Source organism: Dermochelys coriacea, chromosome 1, assembly GCF_009764565.3.
Source record: "Dermochelys coriacea isolate rDerCor1 chromosome 1, rDerCor1.pri.v4, whole genome shotgun sequence".
NCBI classification, from domain to species: domain Eukaryota; kingdom Metazoa; phylum Chordata; order Testudines; family Dermochelyidae; genus Dermochelys; species Dermochelys coriacea.
In genome coordinates, this window is record NC_050068.2 from 23,432,755 (window position 1) to 23,455,796 (window position 23,042).

General features: G+C 42.0%; 1 protein-coding gene across 1 annotated transcript in view; it reads right to left on the reverse strand.

The window, feature by feature from the left end:
* The window catches only part of NOX4 (NADPH oxidase 4), a 166,274-nt gene that overhangs the window by 90,228 nt on the left and 53,004 nt on the right, over window positions 1-23,042 (reverse strand). Inside the window, exon 12 of the mRNA XM_038415634.2 lies at window positions 9,336-9,396. Within this exon, the coding sequence (XP_038271562.1) occupies window positions 9,336-9,396 (61 nt within the window). The remainder of the gene's footprint in view (window positions 1-9,335; window positions 9,397-23,042) is intronic.

Sequence of the window (23,042 nt, forward strand, 5' to 3'; positions counted from 1 at the left end):
AGAAAATTGCAGTAGTCCTTTCTGGTCTTAAAATCTATGAAGCTATAAATAACTGTAATTTATTATAATAGTTAATATTGTAAATTTTTTTTGAATTTTTCAAATTTTACGTGTCTAGGGGGGTGCACTGTGTTCAGGGACATGCATCAACAGATGGTCATGCATCAACAGATGGCACCTCCATGTCTCCCTGGAAATCCACAAGCACCTAACGTTCTTAAAAGGTACACACAGGACTGGGAAGTTCAGCCAGGCACCCTAAATTCATGGTTTAAAGCACCCCTGCCCTCTCTAGGGAAAGCTGGCACATCGAGGATGGAACACCACTAAACATTTCTAAACCAGAGATATTAAAATCTGTCTAATTTAGCATAGAAAATCCCAGGACAGAGACCTTGTATTCTTCAATAACTCATAATGTAGCATACAGGATAATGGTAATGATTACAGAGAGAGATGACCATACAAAAGGTGGACCTTTGCTTATAAAGCCACAGGATAACCTGGATTTGGACCTTTATATTCTAATGATCTTCTTTAGTAAAGTGTAGCAAACGCTACTAATGGCCCTCTCTCTCTTACTATATTTGCAAAGTTTAAGCAGCATAATTGTTTTGAAGACCAAGTAATAAGGGTAACTCCTATTCCAATTATCTGAGAAACTGGACCTCTTTGATACTTGCAAATTAATGTGTCATACATACACAACATATGCACTGCCACCCAACAGTCATTAGACTGTTTCAAATAGTCTTACAAGTTCTTTGTGGCAGACATTATCTGAACATATGTGGACAATAGCCAGCAAATTGTGGATGCCACAAGTAATTAAAAAAAATCAATTACCACACACACCTGTGAAATATTACTGCCCTGATTTACAAAATGGGAAATAGAGGCACAGAGAGATAAAGTGTCTGTCAGACACAATGAAACAGATCAGAAAAGTCAACCCGCAGTTGATCTTTCAAGTCACAGTTCAGTGTCTTAACTACAAGATTAATCATCTTCTCCTACACATAATACATTGAAACATAAGAAAAACCTAAATCATTCAATCATAGAATCATAGACTCCCCAGAACTGATCCCTACAGGACTCCATTCGATATGCCCTTCCAGATTGACAGTGAACCACTGATAGCTTCTCTCTGGGAACGATTTTCCAACCTGTTATGCACCCACCTTATAGTAGCTCCATCTAGTTTGTATTTCCATAGTTTGTTTATGAGAAGGTCATACAAGACAGTATCAAAAGCCTTACTAAAGTCAACATATATCACGTCTACCGCTTCCCCCCTACCCACAAGGCTTGTTACCCTGTCAGAGAAAGCTGTTAGGTTGGTCTGACTTAACTTATTCTTGACAAATCCATGCTGTTATTTATCACATTATTATCTTGTAGGTGTTTGCAAACTGATTACTTAATTATTTGCTTCATTATCTTTCCAGGTACTGAAGTGAAGCTGACTGGTCTGTAATTTCCTGGGTTGTCCTTATTTCCCTTGTAGCTGAGCACTGTATTTGCCCTTTCTAGACCTCTGGAATCTCTCTGGTCTTCCATGACTTTTCAAAGATAATTGCTAATGGTCATGTTAATGTCCCCTTCTTTATTTTTTTAAAAGTAGTCATTGAGAGTTTGAAGTGCAAAAAATGAAGGTTTGGGCATAACAGGAATTGTCAAAATAGGATCTTCATTGTAGGAAGGCTGTTGCTATAGGCTAATTTTCAAGCCAAACAATCTTGACTGTTTCCTTTAAATTAGGAAACAGACTACTCCAAGAAAAGCTGACTCAAATAACAGGGTGTATTATACTAAATCAGATGGAGATCAGTTTAAGCAAAATCATCCAGGTTAAGAGTAAAAAAATTCACAAATGTAAACTGGCTGTCATTAACTTTCCTTTTGTAATAAGAGCACTGAGGATTTCATTGTCTAGCTAGTAAGCGAAATTTGTCTCTGTCTCCTTTCTGTTAATGATTTATTTTAATCAATTTACAATAATAAATCAATCAATCAACATTAATGGCTCTAAAGAGTAAAACTTATATTACTTATGGCAATCTTTGGCGAATGACATAGCTATCTAATTTTTATGTTTTTATTACGAATATTCAGTTTTAGGGCTGGGCAAAATTTTTCAGACAAATAGTTTGTTTGCCAAAAAAACACAGTAAACCTGAAACTATTTGTGAATTGGCTACAAATAGTTTTGGCCATTCACAAAACTGCAGGATGAGGAGCTGCTGCTGTGGCTCCCACCTGTCTTTATAACCTTCAGCCAAGTGATCTGAGCATCATGTGGGATGTGGGAGACCCAGGTTTGAATCCCTGCTCTTGTACAGACCCCAAAACGGACCTTTCTGTTTCACTGAAAAGTCCCCACAATTTCAGTTTTGGTTCAACCTCAACTGATTTTTCTTTTCAGTTTTTCAGAACTGCACCAAACCGATAAATCAGTTCTTCGCCCAGCTCTATTTAGTTATAAAAATAAAATAAAATAAAATAAAATAAAATCAAAGCTCTTTACGGCTCATTTCTGCAACTCTAAAGCATAGAAGTACTGAATTCAGTGGGGCTGTGGGTAAGGGTTGCAGAATCAGGTCCTTATTGAACTGCAAGATCAGAAGGCTTCGTCAATAATGTGGGAGTTAGTCTGAAAATCGGATAGTTAAGCCTAAAGCCTTAGCGTGCCTAACAGAGTCCTACTGTTGCTGATTCTGGAACGTTAAACTGAGATTTAATTCTGCTGGTGTGACCGACTGTACAGCTCTGAACATGGTATCATCTCTCGTGCTGCTTTTACTCCCAAAAACTAATGTAATAGAAGAGGAATATTATTAAAGCATATTAGCATGAAATGAAATAGACCAGGGGTTGGCAAACTTTCAGAAGTGGTGTGCCAAGTCTTCATTTATTCACTCTAAGTTAAGGTTTCGCGTGCCTGTAATACATTTTAACGTTTTTAGAAGGTCTCTCTCTATAAGTCTATATTATATAACTAAATTATTGTTGTATGTAAAGTAAACAAGGTTTTTAAAATGTTTCAGAAGCTTCACTTAAAATTAAATTAAAATGCAGATCTTATCAGTTTAGTGCAGTGGTTCTTAACCTGGGGTCCATGCACTCCCTGGGGGTACAAGATGCCCTTCTGGGGGTGTGAGACATGCAAGATTTTTTTAAAAAGTAAATCATCGAAAACACAAATTAAGCACAGGCACATAAGTACAACTACTTTGTTTAACAAAACCTATGTATTTATTAACATTATACATTTTTAACGATTACTGTAATACACAAAGTTTTTACGTTTTTAAGTTTTCAAGTTTTTAAGCTAATTGTAGTGTAATTTTTTGTAAGGGCTGCAGAGCGCTGGGCCCAGATCAGGAGCAGAGTCCTGGGCTGGCTGCCAGTACCCCAAGCCAGCAGGAGGGCTGAGTAGGGCCGGAAGACCAGACCCCGGCTGGTAGGGAGTTGGGCGGCTGGAACCCCAGACCAGCAGTGAGGTGATTGGGGTCGGCAGTTGGTATCCCAGCCGGCAGCAGGCTGAGCGGGGCCGACGGCCTGGACCCTGGCTGGCAAGAGGCTAGTGGCTGGAACCCCAGACCGTCAGCGGGCTGAGCGGGGTGGCGGACGGAACCCCAGACCGGCAGTGGCACACCCGCTGCCGGTCTGGGATTCCGCCAGCTCCTGCCAGCCAGGATCCCGGCTGCGGGCTGAGTGGGGCCAGCAGCTGGGACCCTAGCTGGCAAGGTGCCGGAACTCCAGACCGTCAGCAGACTGAGTGGGGCCGGCAGACAGCACCCCAGACTGGCGGTGGGCTGAGCGGCTCAGCCTGCCGCCAGTCTGGGGTTCCGTCCGCTGGCTCCTGCCAGCCGTGGTCCCGGCCGCCGGCCCCGCTCAGCCTGCTGCTGGCCGGGGGTTCTGTTCACTCAGGCTGGCAGTGGCTGAGTGGGGCCAGCGGCTGGGACCCTGGCTGGCAGCAGTGTGCCAGTAAAAATTGACTCGCATGCCGCCTTTGGCACACACGCCGCAGGTTGCCGATCCCTGTAATAGACCCAAAATAGAAGGGATCTTGAGGGAATGTTGATCACTGTTTTTATCCTTTATTTGTTTACTAACTAACAACTGGATATTTTAAAAGAAACTCAGCAGCAATCAATAACTTATTAAGATAATAGGACAAGTTTGTCACATCTTTCACTCAAACTCCACATTCTCTCTCTCTCTCTCTCTCTCTCTCTCTCTCTCTCTCTCTCTCCATTCTGAACCAAACTCAATTAGGTTGTGGTGACTATTGATTACATGTTCGGCTATCTCAACAGTTTTAATTGCATCCCTTAGGTTTCTGAAAATGAAATTTCACTCTCTTTCCAGTTCCTACATTTACCACTAAATTTTATCTGGCTGAAATGGCTCACAGCACATCACAACTTGCCCCCAGGAATACCTTCTATACTCAGAGCTGTGAGGGGTTAACCCAGAGCCCATGCAGCCATGTCATCACTACATGAGGATTCCCCATCCCAGAAAATCCCCAGCTGACTGTTCAAGCCAGTTTTCCAGCTCAAATAGCAAGAATCAGAGTCCGAAACATCACAAGATTGGCTTAAAAATCATGAAACTGTATTTGGTTTCTGGCTTTGAAGCCTCCAGGGTGCATTCAGTTCATGTTTTCAGACTTTTCTCACATCCATGAGGAACAGAAAGTTATTTTTTTCCTGTTTAAATGAAAGCTGGGATTTTCCTGAAACCACTTGACTCCAGGAGCTAGAGCTTTAAGAAAATCACCAAGTGTGGCAAGAGTTGGCAACAATGATAAAGGACATACTGTATCTGATTCAAACCAGGATGGTCAATATCTAAAGCTGAGGAACCTCATTGCAATATTTATCCTCATCTCCAAACCAAGCAGACCAAAGTCACACGTCTACTGCTTCCTGGGCCCATGTAGTAACATACAGGATAGTAAGAGTACCAAATTCAATTGAAGGCCAACACAGTGCTATTATACTGTCCTTATAACAACGTGATAAACAACGTGATAAACAGTCTGATAGCAGAATGATATCATTACAGAATAAAAATTATTAAGGCACAGTACAAAACCAATGCTTTTAGTATAACCCTAACCAGTTTGTCCCAGCAGACATTGTAATATATTTCAGCCTTTTTACTGGATTTATGAAAAATACACAGTTCACCTTAATTCTTCTGTGTGCTGTATATTTATTTTCCATGACAACATCTTCCAGAGCTGCAGAAGACCATGTCTATTTCAGTGCTATCAATATCACTTTCTGTCTAAAAACCTGAAGTACAGTTAATGAGCGAGACACATTGTTTGCTACAGTGTGGTGTTTTGCTGCTGGACAGATCATCATGGCCTATGGCCTCTCAATTCCCTTCAGGGGTGCTAGTTGAAATTTCAGCTTTAAAGCACAACTAGCAACGGTACTCAAAGGAGCAGCAAGAGAAAGAAGCATAATAGGCAACAAAGCTGACAACAAATATTAAGCCAAAAAAAATTGTAAAAGGACATCTGTAAATGTTCAGCTAACAAACTTCCCGGGTCTGGAGGAGAACAGGGTCACCAGCCAAATATCAGAGAAGTAGGACAAACAGGTGTTAATCAGCCAATGTTTATTTACTGAATCTGAGACACTATAAGGCTTTGTCTACACTGAAAAGTTTTGCACTTTAACTATGCTGGCAAATGGCAAATCTATCTTAGGTACTTTTATGGCCCCCATCACCATTGTATCAGATCTCCTCCCGATCTTCAATGCATTTGTCTTCCCAACACCCCTGTGAGGTAGGAAGTGCTATTATCCCCATTTTACAGATGGCGAATTGCCTAGGGCAAGGTCCCCTCCTCTCCTGGTAGATACTGGTCCAACAGCGCTTTACTCCAGTTTGGGAAGCAAAATAAACTATACTGGCATAGCACTTTTATGCTGGTAAAACTGCACATACACTAGGGCTTTTAATGCCATCGCTATATCAGCAAAAAAAATCTCACCCCTAACCATCACAGCTCTGCTGGTAAAAGTTTTAAGGGCAGATCAGGCCTAATGAATCACTTAGATGGCACTTCCCATCTGCCAAATGCTTTATCATCAACTTATTAATCCTCAAAACACCTATGGGAGACAGGAAAGCACCTTACAAACAGGGAAATTAAGGGGAGAGGGTTATATTGCTTGCCCGGCCACAAAAAGAGTAATTGCCAGAGGATAAATTAAAACTTGGGCATTCTTTATTGGCAAGCCTGTGCCAAAGGCCCACCTGTGTTGTGACCTTACCTTAAAAGAGGGGCCTGATAAAGTTTTGGGGTGATACCCAGTACATTGTATTTCATTAAGCATAAGCAGACTGGTTTATTAGAAGCCCCCATCAAGTCATTTAAAATAAAACAAAATCTTGCATGGATTGTGATTTCCTTTAAGAAATCTTACACAAGGAATTTCTTTGGGCACAATCTAGCCCTTTCAGATAGATGTCTTCCAGGATTCCATCTCTTCTTTCTCTGCCAGTTAAACACCAACCTGTGGCCCTGGAACAATGGGTGTGGCGTTCACAGGAGTTGCACAGTCTAGCCCTACAGCCACGGATGCTTGAGCAATTCTACAAGGGACCACACATACACCCCCAGCAAGGTGGCTGTTCCTTTCCAGGAACAGAATTAGACACTCCACCAAGCCCCACTGCCCTAAATGGATACAAATCAGGTTGCTATGGATTCAAATACAGGAAAAAAGATTGGTCTTGTGTTTGAGGAACTAGACTGTGGTGCTGCCACATGCTCCCTGTATCACCTTGAGCAAGTAATTTAGTTTCTCTACGCCTCTGATCCCTATCTGTAAACAAGGAATAATTATACCTTCCCTCCCACCCTTTATCTGGCCTGTCTATTTAGACCAGGGGGTGCCCAACCTATGGCCTGCGGGCTGCACATGGACCACCAGAGCATTTCATAAGGCCTACTTCAACACAATATACTAACGGCCAATTCACTAGCATTCTGTCATCATGTTAGTTTACACAACCTATCTAACTACATATGAAAAAAGCTGAACTTAAAATATAAATCAATACAGGTGCCTTTAAATCTTATTAAAATATGTAGAATCCATTTGGCCCACACAAGGTTGTGCTTTGGTTTATGTGGCCCTCCTGTGTAATAAGGCTCGGCACCACTGATTTAGACCATAAACCCGTGGGGCAGAGACTGTTTCACGATATGTTTTTGCAGGGCTTCCCACAATGGGATCTCCAGTACTACTGCCATATGATTATAAATTAAAAGTCCTCTTATCTGCACCCAAAAGTCACCTTCAGGATGAAAGTTCTGCTGAAAAAAAGGGAGACCATGCGCAGCCTTTCTGAAAACGTATTAATTAATGTGCCAGATCCTCAGCTGGTATAAACTGGCATGGCTCCACTGACTTTAATGAAACTACTTTGGTACAAATTGGCTGAAGATTTGGCCAACAGGCTATTCCCTTTAAATGAGTCTCAAACCTACATTTTTCCTCCCTGTTGAAATATATTCCATTGTATTAAATCACTATTTCTTAGGAGTGAGTAATTATATTGCCTGAAGATCCACTAAATATCTGCTTCTGGCCTGAAAATGTACTTCTGAAGTCATAATTATTCATTAAGAAGCTACTTCCTGCATCTACTGGGATGGTAAATTTATATCTGCTGGAACCTAGGCAAGAAATGATCTTCCATCAACAGAAACCTCCCACAAGCAGTTGCCAGCTCAATTATCCTTCTATCACCGCCTGCATCAGGGGATGTGGTAATCACTCTTTCAAACTTGTTCTGACTTCAGCACTACACACATCTCCTACCCACGTGCAGTTGCCTCCCTGCCCCCAAATACCCAGGCCACAAGGTTTTCCACTCAATTTTTAGAAAAGCACAAAGCCCACATGAGTGACTTAGCCCCCTCCCCCCCAAAAAATCTATTGTAGGTATGCCTACAGCAGCAGGGCATATCTGCTCCCTCAAGTGGTTAGAGCCAGAAGGAACCCAGATTACCACTTCTTCATGGCATCTCACAGGTGCAGACAGCAGGAGCAGCAGCCAGGGACGTGGGAAAGTGCTCTAAACTAACCAGACTGTCTCCGATTCACCATATATCTGCACCACCGCATCTCTTTAATTTACACATTTAATTGATCTCTCTGCAATACAGTGTGAGTTCTCAATGGTATCGGGTGTAAATTATTTGAAATGTAATGATGGGATACAGGAAGAGAGCTGGAAATAACAGGAATTCAAGCTGAGGAGACAGGCCTGAAGGAAAGTACAACTGTCTATTTTTATTATTATTTATTAACCAGGCTTATTATGGTTGAGCCTAAGGACCAACTGAGAATGGGGTCCCACTGTGCTAGGCACCGTCCAGACACAGAGCAGAACAGAGTCTCTACCCCAGAGAGCTTACAATCTAAACTGATAGCACAAACACTAGCTAGGGGAAAGGAGTATAACATACCAAACCATGTCTACTAAAACCAGGCAGCCAGTCGCACCTGCTGAAGTTCCCACCCCCTCAAGAAAGATCAGTTAGTTAACACCTTCCCCACCTTGTTTGTTCTTTAAGCAGCTCTCTGGTCCTGGGGAGAAGTGGTGAGTAACAAGCCCACCCCACATTGATGAATCAGAGTAAGTGAATACAGAAGACATTCTTCTACAAAAAACAAATGAGCCGGCTTCCTGCTAAGACAGAAAACACAAAACTGGAAAAAATCAGCCATCAGACACCAGTGACAACTATCACCTCAGTAAACAGCTGTCACCTCGAGCAGCAAATTAGAATTCTCCTCTGCATGGAATCCGGGTTGACACCTGTGGTCTGGAGAACATTGACAGAGCAGCGGAAGAGCAGAGGAGAACATGAAAGCAACCTGTAATCTCAGTGTGCCATAGGTGTTAATTAACCTGGCAGCCAACCAAACTGCTGGTATTAAAATCCCCTTATCTAGGGAGTGCACATTTCTGCAGGCACCATTACACTTGGCACAGAGTCAGCAGGCTATTGTAAAAAGCATAGAGACTAAGGCACATTACTAATAATTAGCTGACAATCAGAACACCTGTTAGTACTAAAAAAAAGTGTTATCTAAAGAAATACACATCTGAAAAAGTCAGTGGTGGCATTGATAAAGCAATAAAAGCAACTTTTGAAAAATAAATATGAATGACTTCTAGTGAGAAATCCTCATAATCAAAGTATGATCATTGTATTCAAGCCTTCAGGGGATAAAATTTCAAGTGAAGGAATTTGTGCCTAAAAAGGAAAGTTTGTTTCTACATACCTGTCCAGTCTCCCACTATTTTAAGATGGACCCCAAATGTTGTTTTGGTATCTGTAGGACACTGAAAAAATTAAATAAATTAAGGAACATTTCTGAAAAATAATTAAATAAACTGAGATTTAAGCACAATTTTGAGGCCAGATCCTTAGCTGGTGTAAATGAGAGTAGCTCCAGTGATTTACACCAGATGAGGAGCTGTCCTTTTATTATAAAGCAATTGCAACTTCAGTAAAATGCAGAAGGTCTAGAACAGAATGATTAAGGCTCTAAACATTCTTATCTCTCATCGTGATCAGGGAACAGGCCTGGGATGTATCCACCTTGGATGTGATTTAGAATAGCCACTCCTCTAAGTTGCGCCTAGCTACAATGGCTCACAAGAGACTGTTATGGTAACAGAGGATTGCAGGAGTGCAGCAATGCTCAGTATTGCCAACCCCAAGCATTCAAAAATCACTAGCCAGGCCCCCAAATCACACATTGGGAGTTCTTTTTAGTTTCCTTCTGGCTTTTCAGCCTTTAGGGTTCATATTTTCAAGCTTATCCTCACAACCATGGGGGCTAAAAAGTTACTTTTGTTTTTTTTAAATGAAAGCTGAGAGTCTCTTGTATTCAAATGACTCCAGGAGATCAGACTTTAAGAAAAACACCAGATATCATGGGATGCATGATAAAATCAAAAGAGTAGGCAATATTGCACTTCAGCCATGCCCCTATTCTGGAGGCCACACAGCGGCTTACGCTGGACAGATGCCAACTGAGGATTCCCCCCACACCAAGCTTCTATTAAAATAAAAAACTCAATAATATTGGGGGATTTCAACTATCCCCATATTGACTGAGTACATGTCACCTCAGGATGGGATGGAGAGATAAAGTTTCTTGACAACTTAAATGACTGCTTCTTGGAGCACTTAGTCCTGGAACCCACAAGAGGAGAAGCAATTCTTGAGTTAGTTCTAAGTGGAGCACAGGATCTGGTCCAAGAGGTGAATATAGCTGGACTGCTTGGTAATAGTGACCATAATATAATTAAATGTAACATCCCTGTGGTGGGGAAAACACCACAGCAGCTCAACACGGTAGCATTTAATTTCAGAAAAGAGGACTACACAAAAATGAGGAAGTTAGTGAAACAGAAATTAAAAGGTACAGTACCAAAAGTGAAATCCCTACAAGCTGCATGGAAACTTTTTAAAGACACCATAACAGAGGCTCAACTTAAATATATATCCCAAATTAAAAAACATAGTAAGAAAACTAAACAAGTGCCACAGCAGCTGAACAATAAAGTAAAAGAAGCCGTGAGAAGAAAAAAAGACATCTTTTAAAAAGTGGAAGTTAAATCCTAATGAGGAAAATGGAAAGGAGCATAAACACTGGCAAATGAAGTGTAAAAATATAATTAAGAAGGCCAAAAAAGAATTTGAAGAACAGCTAGCCAAAGACGCAAAAAGTAATAGCAAACATTTTCTAAGTACATCAGAGGCAGAAAGCTTGCTAAACAACTAGTGGGGCCACGGAATGATCAAAATGCTAAAGGAGCACTCAAGGATGATAAAGCCATTGTGGAGAAACTAAATTAATTCTTTGCATTGGTCTTCATGGCTGAGGATAAAAGAGAGATTCCCAACCCAAGCCATTCTATTTAGGTGACAGATCTGAGGAACTGTCCCAGATTAAGGTTTCATTAGAGGAGCTTTTGGAACAAATTGATAAATTAAACAATAATAAGTCACCAGGACCAGATGGTATTCACCTAAGAGTTCTGAAGGAACTCAAATGTGAAAATGCAGAACTACTAACTGTAGTCTGTAACCTATCATTTAAATCTAGATAAATTAATGGAGGATAGGTCCATCAATGGCAATTAGCCAGGATGGGCAGGGATGAGTGACAGGGAAAGGATCACTTGATGATTACCTGTTCTGTTCATTCCCTCTGGGGCACCTGGCATTGGCCTCTGTCAGAAGACAGGATACTGGGCTAGACGGACCTTTGGTCTGACCCAGTATGGCTGTTATTATGACATTAGGAGCCTGAATACCTCAATCTCTGTGCCTTTGTTCCCCATCTATAAAATGGGGTAATAGCACTGTCCTACCTCACACAGGGCTGTTTTAAGGATAAGTACATTACATACTATGTGGTGCTCAGATACTACAGTATTGGGAGTACCTGAGATAGATCTCTGCACCTCTGCTGTCCCATCTATGGAATGGGGGCAATAATACCTTCCAACATCTCAAGGCTGTCACAGGGATAAATTAAATTAATATTCGTGAAGCATTTTAGAGATGAAAAATGTCATTAGAGCTGGGAGAGTCTTATAGAATCATAGAACTGGAAGGGACCTTGAGAGATCATCTTGCCCAGTCCCCTGCACTAAAGGCAGGACTAAGTATTATCTACACCATCCCTGGCAGGTGTTTGCCCAACCTGCTCTTAAAAATTCCCAATTATGGAGATTCCACAACCTCCCTAGGCAATTTATTTCAGTGCTTAAAATGAAGGACTAAAGAATATCTGGTTCCACTTTAATTTATTTGATTTAAGGGACTGCTTTTTGTTTGTTTGTTTTTTGAACAAATCCCAAATTCAGGACACAGTTTTATTAAGATTTATGATCGTGAGACAATTTGGGGTATCAGAAGGAAACCATGCAAAACAGAACTGTTCCTTATGATTTCCTCCCCAAACCAGCAGAACTCATGGATCGTGAAGCCAGATGAAGCAAAATCAAAGGAAAGTTTTCATATCTCCCTGCAAACTGCAACTACGAAGTTCTGGGTAGCCATCGCACCTTCTATTCTATCCAATCCTGTTCACAATCTTATACTGTACTCACCACCATGGAACCTGAACCCCTTTGGAATAAAGAGACTTTGCTCAGACATCAAAATTCCAAAAAGATGTATGAAGCCCCTGAAAAGAACTATACAGTTTAAAAATGAGTTATATATTGGTATATGTTGTTAGCTATGTTAACATTCAGATAGTGCTAGAATGCAGGCGTAAGCATTCAAACAAACACTCACCCACTTGCCACTGATGGGCATGTTTGTCATAGATTCATAGATACTAAGGTCAGAAGGGACCATTCTGATCATCTAGTCCGACCTCCTGCACAGCGCAGGCCACAGAATCTCACCCACCCACTCCTATGAAAAAACTCACCCATGTCTGAGCTATTGAAGGCCTTAAATCATGGTTCAAAGACTTCAAGGAGCAGAGAAGCCTCCCTCAAGTCAACCATGCCCCATGCTACAGAGGAAGGCGAAAAACCTCCAGGGCCTCTCCAATCTGCCCTGGAGGAAAATTCCTTCCCGACCCCAAATATGGCAATCAGCTAAACCCTGAGCATATGGGCAAGATTCACCAGCCAGATACCCAGGAAAGAATTTTCTATAGTAACTCAGATCCCATCCATCTAATATCCCATCTCAGGGGATTTGGCCTATTTACCCTGAATATTTAAAGATCAATTACTTACCAAAATCCCATTATCCCATCATACCATCTCCTCCATAAACTTATCGAGTAGAATCTTAAAGCCAGATAGATCTTTTGCCCCCACTGCTTCCCTTGGAAGGCTATTCCAAAACTTCACTCCTCTGATGGTTAAAAACCTTCGTCTGATTTCAAGTCTAAACTTCCTGGTGGCCAGTTTATACCCATTTGTTCTTGTGTCCACATTGGTGCTGAGCTGAAATAATTCCTCTCCCTCTCCTGTATTTATCCCTCTGATATATTTATAGAGAGCAATCATATCTCCCCTCAACCTTCTTTTAGTTAGGCTAAACAAGCCAAGCTCCTTGAGTCTCCTTTCATAAGACAAGTTTTCCATTCCTCGGATCATCCTAGTAGCCCTTCTCTGTACCTGCTCCAGTTTGAATTCATCCTTTTTAAACATGGGAGACCAGAACTGCACACAGTATTCTAGGTGAGGTCTCACCAGTGCCTTGTATAACGGTACTAAAACCTCCTTATCCCTACTGGAAATGCCTCTCCTGATGCATCCCAAAACCGCATTAGCTTTTTTCACAGCCATATCACATTGGCAGCTCATAGTCATCCCATGATCAACCAATACTCCAAGGTCCTTCTCCTCTTCCGTTACTTCTAATTGATGCGTCCCCAACTTATAGCTAAGATTCTTGTTATTAATCCCTAAATGCATAACCTTACACTTCTCACTATTAAATTTCATCCTATTACTATTACTCCAGTTTACAAGGTAATCCAGATCCTCCTGTATAATATCCCGATCCTTCTCCGAATTGGCAATACCTCCCATCTTTGTATCATCTGCAAACTTTATTAGCACACTCCCACTTTTTGTGCCAAGGTCAGTAATAAAAAGATTAAATAAGATACTGGCCAGACAACCTATGGACTGCAATCAGAAGCTTGGACTAATGGGACCACTTTATCCATGCAAAGGTAAAGTTTGCAGTTCCTCACCTAGACTGCTCCTATTGAAGCTTTTCTGAAGCCCACATGGAGCATGCAGCACCTTTGCCCAGCTGTTTGCCAGCAGGTCTCCAGTACAACCCTGATGCAGAGCTTAAGTTCTGAGGTGGGGTTTTGTGCTGGATCTCTGCTCTGTGGGTAAATTTCTCTACCCAGGGAGATGGAATGATTTGCTCAATCCAGATGTCTGGAATTCCAGTTCAGCACCTTTTCTACAAGACAAGTTTGTGGCCGGCGCTCACTGGAGGTACCACCCCAGAGCCCGACTGCCCCTGAATCTCATGCCCAGCGCCTGCAGGAGGTGCCAGTTGCCCTCCTGCATTCCGATCATCACAAAGCCTGGTTTTATAAAGAAATACAGAGGTGCCGAACCAGATTTAGAAAGAAAGAAAGAAAGAAAAACATTATTTTAATTAATATATAAGAAAGATGAATTTTCACTTTTAACTGAGGGGCCACAGGCAAGAATTAACCCCACCCTCCAACCTGCCCAGTCACTGTCAATGCACACTGCGAAAAAAGACTATCCTTCCTCTCCTGCTAAAACCTCCCTCCATCCAGTGTTAATAGCAAAACTCCCTCGACTCATGTGGGTACAGGTAAAGCCCATTGTCCTTTACATCAAGGCTTCTCAAGCTATCGGATGTGGGGGACTGGCAATTTTTTTTTTCCAATGTGCACTCAGACCGGCAACTGATGGCTCACGGACCGGCACCGGTCCACAGGCCACCACTCTGAATAGCCCTGCTTTATATGACTTATGTGAATAATATTCCCTTCTGCAGTACTCTGAACAATAACACCGTAACATCAGGATTTATTTCTTCTCACATTTTAGGAAGTATATTCTGACACCACAGGCCTAAGGGTCCCTTGGAGGGCTCTAGAAAACCTTATTGTGCTATTAAATCTTCAGAGAGGAAACAAACCCATCATGTAGGATATATAGAGCCTAGTTTTTAAAGCCTTAGTCATATTTTTATTATATAAATAGTACATTCACATGTTCTGTTCCTCTGAGATCAGCTAAACTTGAGAACCCTGGCCTTATCCAGACTGCCAGACAAATGAGTGCTTGGGTGGACATTAGAAACTGATGTTCATCATCAGAAGCAAGCTCCGCACAGACCAGGACCCACAATTCAAAGCAGCCCCAGACTCTGCCAGAACAACAGATGCAAAACCTGCAGACATCTCTCCACTGCTACAATAATCAACACGCGCCCAACCCAACAACCTATCTTTCAAGATCAATGGATCCTACACATGCCTATCACAGCATGTGGTATACCTCATCCAGGACACTATATGCCCCAATAACAACTATGTGGGTGAAATCAGACAATCACTATGCTCTCAAATGAACTCATACACAAAAACAATAAAAGACAAAAACACCACAAAATCGATGGGCAAAGGCTTTTTATAAAACAATCACCCCATATCTGACCTCTGAGAGTATGTCTAGACAGGGATAAAAAAACAAACAAACTCTCGGCTCACCCAAGGCTCGGGTTCCCAGTCTGAAAAATTGCTGTGTAGACATGTGGCCTTGGCCCAAACATCTACATAGCAAGTTCTAGCCCCAAGCCCAAGTCAGCTGACCAGAGCCAGCTGCAGCCATCTTGTCATTCAGAAGTGCAGACATGAAAATATGCAAGCCTTGGCATATCTAAATAACACATGCCATTGACAGGTCTCTGCACACAATTACAGTAAATGCATACATGACTTAAAATCTGAAATTTAAGCCTATACTCTTTGGCATCTCTGGTCTCCAGAATAGAGTACCGCTAATCCCTGATTCAGGAAAACAAGTCTATTCAGGACAATATTTAAGCATATGCTTAATTTGACAGTGATAAATTGCACTGAAGTCAAAGGGACATAAGAATATTCTTAAAGTTAAGCACAAATTTATGTGCTTTCCTGAATTGGGACCCTACAAAGTATGTATATGACCTTTAGCCAAACTACAAGTGTCTGCGTGACTTCAGGAATGCATGAACGCTTTTTGCAGCTCTAATTAAAGACAATAAAACTTCTCCGAGATCCCTAGAAGATAATTTAGCGACTACAAAACTTGTTAGGATTATCCACTCCTAGGACATACAAGTTGTTTTAAGAACAGTATTTTAGTCTTTCTAAAAAGACGTATTCACTAGAGTACCAATTTGAGAAGGTTATTTCCTAACCATATTCTAGGACTGTCACAGCAAAGGAAGACCTTGGACAACGTTAAATGGATTATTTCTGTACAAGGGAGCTGTGAATGAACCCTATTTGATGTACCAACCTGATAAAAATGCTAGAGAAATTATTCAAATTTGTTGTTGCAAATAAACTGTCTGTGCTTTCATGAAGCTATGCTCATCTTAGTCTGTCCTCAAACCAAACATGCATATCTCAAAAAAGTGGAATATTTGATGTCATAAGGTCTTCCAGCAATTTTTGCTAAAATGTTCATCTGCAGGCATTCAGCCATCCTCCAGAGATTATGGGACAGAACCTCAACAAGTGTCAATTGGAATAGTTCTATTGACTTTGATGGCGCTATGCTTATTTACATCACCTGAGAATATGGCCCTATACCTTCAGAGATAAAAGTCTTTGTATTTGAAATGGTAGATTTCCTGCTAAGAGGTTTAATGAAAAGTGAGATGTAGAATGCCGCCCCCCCGCCGCGCACATGCGTACGCACACATACATCCTTTTTGTTTGTTTTGCATTCTGCCATTTGTAACACTGGAATTGACATTTTATAACTGGAGCAAATTTATGGAATATAATTTATTCTGCTCCCTTAGCTGAGAAAAAAACCTACTGTTTCTGAGTCTTCACAGACACATGTTTAATAGGAAGTTGTCTGCCTATATGTGATTTTCAGCTAACTCCATGATGTAAATGCAAAATCTAGCACTCAGGGGACTTCATGTGGATTTGTGACAATGCCTGGAAGACTCTGTGTTCATAAACCAGTTTATGGATTAGCACTCATCTGTAGATGTCGTTTATTTCAATCATCAACAGAAAGAATATGGATAATATTCTTAATTTAACTAATCCAAGTTTAATGTATTACTATTACTAATACATACTAGAAATATACTTGATTTTATTTAGTGGCATCAAAAAATTATGGACCAGTTTCTCTAGTGCAAAGAAAGTGTAAAAGGCTACTAAATCAGAGTATAACAGTTTACACCCACTTTACACCAATGTCAATGACTATACCAGGTGCAGAGCAATGGAGAATCTGGTCCCATATGTGTGAGAGCACAACAGACAGGAAATGAAAACAGATAGGTCTTGTAAATTATATAACCTACAGTATTTAAGGTTCTTAGGGCACTGGTACCCATTCCCAGCCTAGAACTCTTGCAACAACCAGGGGCATGTTCACTAGATGGCCCTTGACTACAAATTTGCTCTCTGTGGTGGTTCACTATGGATTTGGTGGCCTTTGGCATATGTTTCTGGCTATACTATTACTCTGGAGGAGCCATTGGCTGGTGGATGCACAGACAGCACTGTGGAAAGTTCATCATCATCACGTAAGAAACAGAGGCTCAGAGGCATCAGAAGTCACATGACAGGACAGTAGCAGAGCCTGGCCTAGAGCACCAACCTCCTAAATTCCAGTCCAGAGTCTTACTCACTAAGCCAAACAATACCTCCAGTTTGAGAGAAATATTTTTCCTGGATTACCTCAAGTAATTTGGCTTGGCACTGGGGATAGCAATGGAGGGAAGAGGGAAAGAACTCTCTTTCGACTGTGGCACACTACACAGAATCAACATCAGCCTAAGGCACAGAGTGGTTTCCACAAACCTAGTACTTCCAGCAAAAGTGAGGAGCCAGACAATCTGGATCTCAGACCTCTCCAAACCACCCACCTGAGATGGCTGTGCAAGAATCCCTTTCTGAGCTGGACTCCACTAATGCAAGGCATGTGCCTCCAATGGAGAAGCCCCCCTGCATTCTGCCTTCTGATGAAATGGAACTGCTCTGAATCTACTGCTCAGGGGCCCTCTGCACAGGCAGAAGTGGGAACAGGACTAGTCGTTTATTGGCAACGACAGCTATGATGTGTGCTATGGCTGGCAGAGGAATGAAAAGGAGCCCTGTCCCCATTTCGACAGCTAAAAGGAAGGTCATGGCAGAGCTGGATTCACACAAATGAACAAGCAGAGAGAAATTCTTTCTAAGAGGTTATTTCACTTTGGGAAAGAGCCGCAATATGATTCTAAGCTGGAATTTACAGACATCCTGGCAGGCACTGTAAACACCATGCACTCCTGCAGCTGGTTCATTGTCATGGTGATTGCCTCCAAGGATAAAACTGCTCTTTTGCAAACCTTTGCTGTATTGTCCAAGTTTGTGACCTGGAACCAGTCAGATCAGTTATGCAACTCAGACAGAAAAGCACTGAAGAGTTAATGTACATGAGAAACTGACAGAACTAAACCCAATTGAGCTATATTTTTTTTCCCCTCACAGAGGAGGTGGGGGTGGATTTTCAACTTTGCCAATCAGCTGCAAAAAGAATTTGGGCTTCAAAAGTTCAGTGAGCCATAGTTTGTCTGGTTTTCACAGAAAACTGATCTAAATATTCCCAAAACAATTTATCCTGAGATTAGAAAACAACGAGGAAGAATGATGACAAATACAGGCATGCTATATAAAGAATATAGCCAATACAGAACAGCTAGTCTTAGGTCGGACTCATGGAAAGTGACCATGCTAAATCAGGCTACCCCAGTTTTAACTAATGAACCACACAGTTTAAAAGACAGATGTCAGAAAAAGGTGCCTGTAAGGTTGTTGGGGGTTTTTTAAGACATGTTAGTGTCTGAAAGAATGAGCTGTATGGGAAGAGTCTTCAAGGTGGCTCCATTTATTTCTATTGTGGGCTACTTTGCAAATTTGGCTTTGTTTAAACTCTCTCCATATTGGGAACTTGGCCTTACGAGTGACTTAATTTAACTGAGAAATGTCTGCAGACATTATAATTTGGTTGTACAGGGGACAACCCTAAAACAGAACATGATGTTGCAACAGGGGTGTCTGAATGAACAAGGTGAGATCGTTGTCTTTAAATCTAACATCCCTCTGAGGCAGCCAGAGAACTCACAGCAGGGCTGCCTCTCTTAGAGCTCTATGTAGCTCAAAAGCTTGTCTCTCACCAACAGAAGGTGGTCCAGTAAAAGATATTACCTCACCCACCTTGTCTCTCCCTTAGGGCTGCCTAACAGCGGCAACATGCCCCAAAGAGTTCTTTCACTTTCCATTCCCTTGTCCTCTTTCTGACTCAAAACACTTGTAATCCAACTAGTGAAGGAAAACACCCTACAATAAAGCCACAAAAGGTGCCTAGATTCTACATTTTAAGGCCAGAAGGGACCAGTATGATCATAGACTCATAGGACTGGAAGGGACCTCAAGAAGTCTTCTAATCCAGTCCCCTGCACTCAAAACAGGACTAAATATCATCATCTTCTTACCTTCTGTATAACACAGGTCACAGAACCTCGCTCCATGATACCTGCATCAAGTTCATATCTTCAGTTTTGCTTTTAAAAAAATATCTAATCTTGATTTAAGACTTTAAATAATGGAGACTTCACTACATCTTTGTGTAATTCTTTCATTGACTTGTCACCTTTACTGTTAAAAATCTGCACCTTATTTTTAGCCTGAAATTATCCAACTTTTTGTTTCTTTGTTTTCTCTGAAGGCAAATGCCAATGTACAACATACAAGTTGTAGATGTCTTGGAAATGTCAATAGGCCAACACTTTCCAGACACCCAGAGACCAATCTTCAGAGGTGCTAAGTATCCAAAACTCCAACAAAGGTCAAAGAGTGTTTGGTATCTCTGATTTTGGGTGCCCCGATCTTTGCCACCCTAGGCTGAGACATCAAGCGGATGATTTTCAGAGGCCACTTTGGGAAATTTTGACCATATTCAATAAATAATAAATAACAGTATCTTAGCTTTTGTGGATACAATTAACTTAGGCTTGAATAGAGACTGGGAATGGATGAGTCATTACACAAAGTAAAACTATTTCCCCATGGTATTTCTCCCTCCCACCCCACCCCCCACTGTTCCTCTGATATTCTTGTTAACTGCTGGAATTAGCCTACCTGCTTGTCACCATGAAAGGTTTTCCTCCTTCCCCCCCTGCTGTTGGTGATGGCTTATCTTAAGTGATCACTCTCCTTACAGTGTGTATGATAAACCCATTGTTTCATGTTCTCTGTGTGTGTGTATATAAATCTCTCCTCTGTTTTTTCCACCAAATGCATCCGATGAAGTGAGCTGTAGCTCACGAAAGCTTATGCTCTAATAAATTTGTTAGTCTCTAAGGTGCCACAAGTACTCCTTTTCTTTTAGCTTTTGTGGTAAGTAAAGGATGAACAGCCTAAGCTCCACAAAGTTTTATTGCTACAGATTTACCACTAAGATATACTTCTATTGTCCAGATCAGTATTTCTCAACCTTATTCAAGGTTAAACATTTTTGCAACCCTTTTCCCCTTACATGTACTATAAAAGTAAGAGTACAAGAAGCATCACTTATCATATAATTTATCTGTGTGTTTCAAGAGGTTGGAAAATAATACTTGACCTTGAAGGGTAAAGATGTGTGGGGAATGAGGGAGCGAGATTTTCTTTGCTTTAGATTGTAATAAAATTTTCAACAACCGCCACCCTCCCAATTGTATTTTATGACAAAAACCCTCTAGTTCAGAAACACTGGTTAAAACTGTGTCTGGCACTTAAATGAATTTGGGCCCAGCTCTCCTGTTCCAGTCCAGATGTACTCTAGTTTGGTGTAATGAGGAAGGCAGAGCTGCCCCTGTGAGTTTTATGAGACAACCCAAAAGGAAGAGGAGATCCAGAATCCAGAAGGGCTGGGGCTGTGTGAATATTTCTAGAGAAATAGAAAGAGCTCAAAAGAAGAGCAGAATTGGGCTGAGAGATTCAAGAAAGGAATGCCTCTGAAAGTCGCGGTGTGGGAGTTCGCTGGTTGAGCAGAGGAGCCAGATTAGACTGGCTAAAGCAGAAGGCAGGGATTCAGTCAGGGGGTCACCTACAAACTTCCCTAGGGCAGAGAACCACAGCCAGAGAGGGCTAGAGAGGACTGAAAGCTGAGAGAAGCAGAGGGAGATGCCTGCTTACTGTCTGAACGGAAGAACTGAAGCCAGAGAGCCAGAGAGAGCTGAAGGGTGGTGAATGATAGAGGGATATGGAGGGATGAGCCTGCTGATGTCTCCAGGTGACAGCTAGAACAAAACAGGAGTAAAATAGGGTGGAAAAACACCCCAGCTAGAGGACTGGGGTGAGGCATGATGAAACATGCGGGAGCTGTACCTGAGTGGTAAGAGACGCTGGAGCTGTAGTCAAGAGATGGATTGTGGTGAGAGTCGCTGAAGCTGAACTGGTGTATTGATGTACTGTCAGGACTTGAAAAATTGAATGTACTGTTTGAATGATGCTGGGGAATTCTGAATTAGAGGGTTGTGAGACTGTTGCAATAAAATAAATCCCATGAAGAGCTATTTATATTCAGACAGTTTGTGTGGAGTTATTGGGGACTCTGGAAGAGGGAAACTGAGGCGGGGCTGCTTTCAGGGATACCTTGAGGACACAAGGGGGTGCCCCGGAAGCAGCCACCCTGTCGCACACTGGCATGGATAAGGAGGGTGAGCAGTATGCCAAAAGCATCTTCCTATGCATGCAATTTTGCCCCTGCACAGGGGTCATGCACAACAGCAGCCCCTGCGTACAAGAACTATCTGCTAGTTCTTCCAAAGAGGGCAGGAAGGATACCACAGTGATGGGAACAATATCAGACACCAAATAGAACAGAAGGGGGAGGGAGGATGGCTGGCTCTGCTCATAGCGGTGCACCGAATGGGATTCCCCTCAGAGCCCTGGGAGCTCCTTTTGGGGTTCCACCACTCCACACTGCCTCCAACACCAGCCACTGCCTGGCAGAGACCAACAGATCCACAAACAGCTGTGTAACTGGACCCTTTCCATGCCTTTCAGCCACGTTAAAAAAGTTTGTAGCAACCAGATGTGGAACTGGTTAGAAACACCCAATGAAGAGAGAAATGCAACCACAAATTTGACTAAAAATTTGAAGAGGAACTCTCAGAAGGTCAAAAGAAGTGAATTGTGGACCTATGGAGTGGTGTCTCAGGACACGATACCATTATGGAACCAGAATTAAAATATTTACGGACTATTGCACTACCAAGCAAACTGAAACAAATGATTTTGCTAGGCTCTCTCCCCTCCAGACCTTCCATCCCTGCTACTACAAGTGCATGGCTTACCAATACTTCTAAACGGCAGTTGATTGAGGAACCTACTCAATTCAACTCTGCCAAGAGGAGCAGTCAGAATGGCCATGTCTCCTCCCAACCTTGGAGGTGTCATAGTCAGATGTGAAACTGTGTCCTTGCACAATGAAACACTGAAAGTAGCAAAGACAGAGTGAAATCAGAGTTCAATGCATAACATACAGTCAATTTTTTTCCAGATTATGAACCAGAGTGTGGCTGGTCAATGCGTGGATGTCCACGGAGGCAGAGGAGGAGAGTGTAAGGAACCGCCCACACGCAGAGTCTGGTACAAGCACAGTCTCTGCACTTTGAGTGTAGAGACTTCTTTCTGCTGACACCTGCTAGAGCACAAGCCATCCCAAAAGGGGCCAGAGTAGAGGCCGGTCACAGAGTTTAAGCACAGAAGGGTCTACAACATTGTCTACTCTGACCTCCTGTATATCACAGGCCACTAATACCGTCCAGTACCCGTACACCAAACTCAGGTCCATGGCAGTTTTGTGAAGTCCATGATGCCTCTTGCTGAAGGGTGATGCAGGGGCTAGTCTTCTTTTTTACCCCATGTGGTAGTGAGATGGGGAGGAGCTCTGACTGGGGTGAAGCAGCTTTGTACCACCCCAACATGGAGCATCAATTAATTGCCATTATCTGGTCCTATCTTCCTAGGCTGACCAAAATATGGAAGAGTTTTATTCCAGTTAAAAAACACCTCCGCACTCCCAACTTCATTAGCTAGCCATTTCTTCGGCTCTCCTTTATCCTGCAAGGCTCAGAAGTCCAGATCCTAAAAGGTGGCTGGGCTCCTAATTTTCACTGAAATCAGCCTAAATACCTGTGAAGATAGGGGCCAGAATGTTGTATCCTGAGCATATGT